The sequence below is a fragment of the Medicago sativa genome, chromosome 8, assembly GCF_051527215.1.
Source record: "Medicago sativa cultivar Bolivia chromosome 8, Bolivia_mono, whole genome shotgun sequence".
Taxonomy (NCBI): Eukaryota; Viridiplantae; Streptophyta; class Magnoliopsida; order Fabales; family Fabaceae; genus Medicago; species Medicago sativa.
The window spans coordinates 91,001,407-91,007,152 of NC_140756.1; the positions used below are offsets into that span (position 1 = coordinate 91,001,407).

General features: G+C 33.3%; 1 protein-coding gene across 1 annotated transcript; it reads left to right on the forward strand.

The window, feature by feature from the left end:
• The first annotated feature begins 1,871 nt into the window (after positions 1-1,871).
• Positions 1,872-5,066, forward strand: LOC146903204 (uncharacterized). The gene is made up of 9 exons (XM_085734050.1): positions 1,872-2,054; positions 2,253-2,370; positions 2,466-2,552; positions 3,130-3,257; positions 3,401-3,497; positions 3,602-3,679; positions 3,769-3,994; positions 4,389-4,612; positions 4,752-5,066. The coding sequence occupies exons 1-9, from the start codon at positions 1,978-1,980 to the stop codon at positions 4,773-4,775; spliced, it is 1,059 nt and encodes a 352-aa protein (XP_085590176.1). The 5' UTR covers positions 1,872-1,977; the 3' UTR covers positions 4,776-5,066.
• Positions 5,067-5,746: the final 680 nt, after the last annotated feature.

Below are 5,746 nucleotides of genomic sequence, written 5' to 3' on the forward strand. Positions count from 1 at the left end.
TTCTTCACAATAGCGGTCATCATACTATCTCCTATATCATATTTGGGGTTTGGCGCTACACGGCACCATATGGGATTTCTTGTGGGTATAACTCATTTGTACTTCAACCCATTTAGTTAAAAAACGTGGAGACTTGGTGTTCTTCACCCCGAAAATAATAATTCACTGATCTTAAGCATATCATTTATATTTTGGCTAATTGAGCTATGTTGCAAAGAGTTGTTCGTCTGTCTGCTTCATTTGATTGCAGTGTCACCGTGATAGTATAGGACTAAATTTTCGGCCTACAGTTAATACCAGTTACATATATGATATGTTTCTCTATGCCCTTGTATAGTTTTACAAGGGTATAAGAATACTCATAATTTGCCTATATTATAACTACCAAGTTTAAGTAGCTTTATAGTAATGAAACTCAGCAACAATCAACATGTATTGTCTTCTATCAATTTATTAAAAAAAAATGTTTACTGTCAAAAGAAAATAAATTCAGCAACATGTCAGTAGAATCCATTTACTTGAACCTTCTTCGTATTGGAGTGTGTCTGAGAGAATTGTTTGTGTTACATCAATTTAATCATCGTGACATAGTGTATATTTTGAGAAATGATACTTTGAGATCAAAATTTTGATGTAAAATAGAGTGTCTTTTGTTTTGGTTAATCCTTTGACAAGGGTTTATAGATTTGAAGAGTTGCTTCACATTTTGGGACCATGTTGGTATGCCACAATAATTCTAATTTTAATTCCACGTGTATTAGGTAAGTTAATATATATATAATAAATAAATATCTTACAATATAAAAAATATGGGTCATGTTAACCGGTGCCCCCGGGGCACTGGTTAAGGAATCTAAAAATAAAAATTTAAAATGAAAATAAAACTTTTTATGTTTTTAAGGAGTTGACAACACAAGTTCCAATGCAATACTTACTACATTTGCTTTCTTAACCAATGCCCCGGAGGCACCGGTTAACATTAGCCAAAAAAATAATAGAGAGTAAAGATTCATTGTAGTCCTTAAATAAAAAAGGCCCGCTAATAATCCTTGAGGATTACAAACTTGGAACACATCAGTCCTTACTAAAAATTTAAACACCCAAAAGAGACTGCCATAAGAGCTATTGTGTTCTAATTTTGTAATTCTAAGGAGTAATTATAGATTTTTTATAGACCAAACTAGTTTCTACAATTTCTTCTCACGTAAAAGTTTTCACTCAACAATTTAAAATCTCGCTGCCCTAGCTTGTTATTTTCATATTGGCAATCTCATCAACACCATGAACAAGACATGGAAAGTCTTTTCTTAAGAAATAATGTTTGTGTCTCCTAAAAAAAATACTACAACAACAACAACCAAGTCTTATCCCACTAAGTGAGATCGGTTATATGGATCAAATGACGCCATAATGTTCTATCATAAACCAAATTTAGATCCAACTCAAGTACTTCAATATAAAAAAATAAGGCAAAGCCAGGCTGAATACAATGAAGAAAAGGTACTTAGTTTTGTATATATAGAGTAGATATAATGTTTAATATTCCATCCGTTCCTTTTTAATTGTCACTTTTGAGTTTTTTACACAAACCAAGACAACAATTACATTTTACTACTTTTGATACAACAATTTATCTTTTTCCTATAATAACCTTCATCATTTAATATTTCTTTTCATATATTTCTCTCTGCAATAAATAACCAAGGGTAATAAAGGCAAAACAACATTTAATGTTGTATTGAACTTTGAAAGTGACAGTTAATTAGAAGAAAAAAATTCTGCAAAATGACAATTAAAAAGGAACGGAGGGAGTACTATGTTATATTTTCTAGAAATGTGTCTTTATATGCATAGGAAACGAACAAATGAGTGATTTGACTTTATTTCACTCCCATGTTGTACACGTTGCACATGTTTGTCTCACGGGTGCTGAGTTTTTTAGTGAGCTGAACTGTGAAACCAAACCAATCATCAACCATGTCTCTGTTTCTTTCCTTTCTCCATATAGCCTTCTTAATCTCTTCTATCATTCACACTGCTTACTCATTTTCTGGGTATATATTTCACATTGCTGCCGATCCATTATTATATATATATATATATATATATATATATATATATATATATATATATATATCAATTTTTCTTCTTTTTCATATTCATTTTTTTGTTCATATTCACTAACCTAGGTGCTTGACACTGTCCATAAGAAGCAATTAAACTCCTCTGAATTAAGTTGCAAATTTCTGCAGGCTAAACTCTACAGAAGTTCATGGTAAAGGCTATATACAGAGGCTTGTTGTCGAAGAATTCACTTTTCCTGCAAAATCAGTTCCCTTCAATAATTGCCATGCTTCTACCATTGTTGAGGTCATACATTACAAAATGTTTTTTTTTTCCTTCCATTTTCAATCATTTTTAAGGTAAATAATATAAAAAAACCTTTTCTTTTTTTATTTCACTAGGTTGGGAAGGGTCATTTTTTGGTTGCCTATTTTGGAGGCACATCAGAGGGTGCATCTGATGTGAAAATATGGTTGCAGACTTACAAGGTACATATAAACAGTTAAATTTACATGATTGTGTCTCTACACGTATATACACTTGTAATTAACCAACATTTGGTTGGTCAAAGTGGTAAGGGACTCGAGCAACTTAAGCAATTAGTCAGAGATTCGAATACTGACTCTTTGTGTGTGGAAAAAACTTGGTTGAGAGGGGAGGACTCTCGGTGTGTGCTCAACAAATTCCCCGATAGAGATTTGACAATTGCCCTGTTTGGATAAATAACTTAATTTGCATGCAGCTTATATGATAAAAGTTTATCGTGATAAGCACTAATAAGTTATGTCCAAACTATCTTGGAGCGTTTATGAAAATAAGCTAAAACAACTTATCATCGCGTCAAACTGTTTTCATAAGTTCTCCCAACGGAGTCTCACAAATACTTATGTCAGTGGATAAGCTCAGATGAGCCAATTCGAGCAGGCCCAATATCATCTCCTCTCTGTATTATATTTGTTTCCTGTTCTGTCTTTGGAGTTTAGAACATTGGAGGGAGGAATTGTTACTTGAATCTAAGTTTTTGACTGCTTGTTTCAATATTGTGCATGGAAATTTGGTTGGCAGAATGGAATATGGCAAGCACCTATAATTGGTGATGAAGAACTAAATGTTCCTATGTGGAATCCTGTACTGTTCAAACTTCCATCAAATGAGTTACTCTTGTTCTACAAAATAGGCCAAGATTTTCAAAAGTAATGTCTCTATCCTTACATTCTTCATATATGTATGCATGTCAGTGTGTGTATTTTGCAATCTATGGTAGGAAGTTGCTTTTTGAATTAATGCAATTGAGGATTCAATATGAACCTAAAGAAATTGGCTTATTTTATTTTAGATGGAGTGGATTTATAAAACGCTCATATGATAAAGGAATTGCCTGGACAGAAAGAGAACAACTTCCACCTGGTATATTAGGACCTATAAAGAATAAGGTATAACAAAAACCACACAGAATAATTTTTAGCTAGGAGTATTGAATTCATAGTCATGAAAAAATTTATGATCTTAGTAGTGAATTCAATTTGTTTTTGTTTAGCCGATCTTGCTGGAAAATGGTGACTTACTTTGTGGATCTTCTGTCGAAAGCTGGAACTCATGGGGATCATGGGCAGAGGTTCCTAATAGAACTGATCTTAATCATTTAATTAATACTGATATAAGCTCGTAATATAATTATATTCACTAGTTGTTGCATTATAACAGGTCACAACAGATTTTGGAAAGACATGGAGAAAGTATGGTCCAATTTATATCAAGAATAATCCTCTAGGTGTGATTCAACCTGTACCATACCAGACTGCAAAGGGGACACTGCGCTTCTTGCTTCGATCCTTTACTGGAATTGGTAGAGTTTATATGTCAGAATCCTTTGATGGAGGCAAAACTTGGGGGTATGCAGAACCTACACAGCTTCATAACCCAAACTCAGGTAAAGTTTTTCCAATATATTTATGTTGCTTGTATTTATATCGTGTTGAAGTTATCTCATATGACAGGTAAAATTTCTTAAGTGAGTTTTCCTATGTGTCCTGTGCTACACTTAGATGTGTTGGAAAATGTGAATGGTCAGTCTTACATCGACTAAAAATTGACTAAACGAGACATTTATAAGAGAGGTGATTTACAAATAAGAAAGTAGATGTGATTCATATACTTGGTGTCTTAAAGTTAGTTTGGCGTTGGTGTCAGACGACATAGTTAGTCTCACGTTAACTAAAAATGACCTAAATGAAAGATATATAAGAAGGGTGACTCGCTCATTGTTGCTACTGGACCGACTTGCATTAATAGCTTATAATATAAATTTCCTTTTATTGTATTAGGTATTGATGGGATTAAGCTTAAAGATGGCCGTCTATTGATTGCATATAACACAATTTCAAGGGGTGTGCTTAAACTTGCTCTCTCAGAGGATGATGGTGATTCATGGCACCAGGCACTTACATTAGAGGATACTGTGGGAATGGAATTTTCATATCCTGCTGTTATCCAAGCTAGTGATGGGAGAGTCCATGTCACCTATACATATAATAGGACTCAAATTAAGGTATATATATTATGCATATGGCATTTACACTTTCTTCTTTTAATTGATGGCATTAGCATCATTCTGTAAAAATGCTGGTGTGCATTTTTTTTTTTATAATTGATTTGACTAACTTTTTTCCTTGTTTTTATTTGGACAGCACGTTGTTGTTAGGCCAAGGTGATGCATTGCAGACCAACTTGTTTTTCAGACAAAGAAGCATAGAAAACTAGACAATTTATGCATGCAATTCATATGGCCTTGTTTTTTGTGAATGAAAAGAGGGCAAGCCCCAACAAAAAGAAAAAGGAAAAATTAGAAGCCTATAGTAAAGGTTACCAAACTACGATCAGCTGCGAGTTGCGAGACTATGCTAGGAATAACTGGAAATTTTCTAAAAATTTTCTAAAATTTCCAGACGACCTCAAATAAAACTTTGCAAAAGCATCTGCAACTTGGTTAGCCTTGCGAAAAATATGTTGCACCTTATAACTCGACAAATCTCTAACGCAACCGGTGATTTTGAGAAACCAACAAGCAAAGACGACTTCTTCTACACCCCTTCAAAATGAGTGAAAGAGCAGCTTGAAAATCTGATTAATCTGATTCAACCACTACCATACGTTACACGACCTCCAAAATCGGTAACAGCGTCATCTCCGTTAAATTCAAGCCAACATTCTTACAGAACCAACCACACACTGCTACTTAGACCAATTCGACTAGAGCTATTATGCAAAAGCACATGTTCACAATGCAATCCTTGAAGGATTGAGCTAAGGCTAGCTTGAGACCAGGAAATATATATATATATTTTTTTTTAAGAAGGCAAACTAAAATATATTTTTTTAAAAACTCTAAACTAAAACATATCAACTAGTTAGTGTGAACTCGATTGGTGGTTAGAGTTTATGAATTTTGATACTATAAATGACAGTTCAATAGATCGGCTTTTGCGGTTATTGCCAACAAAATCTATACATACATTATTTTATTAATAATCCTATTATTTGGAAAAGTAATTTTTAAAACTCACTTAAAATTAGCAAATTAAGTATTACTATCATTAGTTTATTGTACTGATTTTTTTTCTTTTATAGTTTTTGTTCACGAGGGTTGTGTTAGGCCTCGACAGCCAACGTAAAACTTTGTCGA

Bases quoted from the DNA above. Each gene is read 5' to 3' on its own strand.
- LOC146903204 (XM_085734050.1), top strand. From the start codon at position 1,978: ATGTCTCTGTTTCTTTCCTTTCTCCATATAGCCTTCTTAATCTCTTCT. The intron at 2,055-2,252 runs GTATATATTTCA...AAATTTCTGCAG, and splicing joins ACTGCTTACTCATTTTCTGG to GCTAAACTCTACAGAAGTTC. The intron at 3,680-3,768 runs GTTCCTAATAGA...GCATTATAACAG, and splicing joins CATGGGGATCATGGGCAGAG to GTCACAACAGATTTTGGAAA.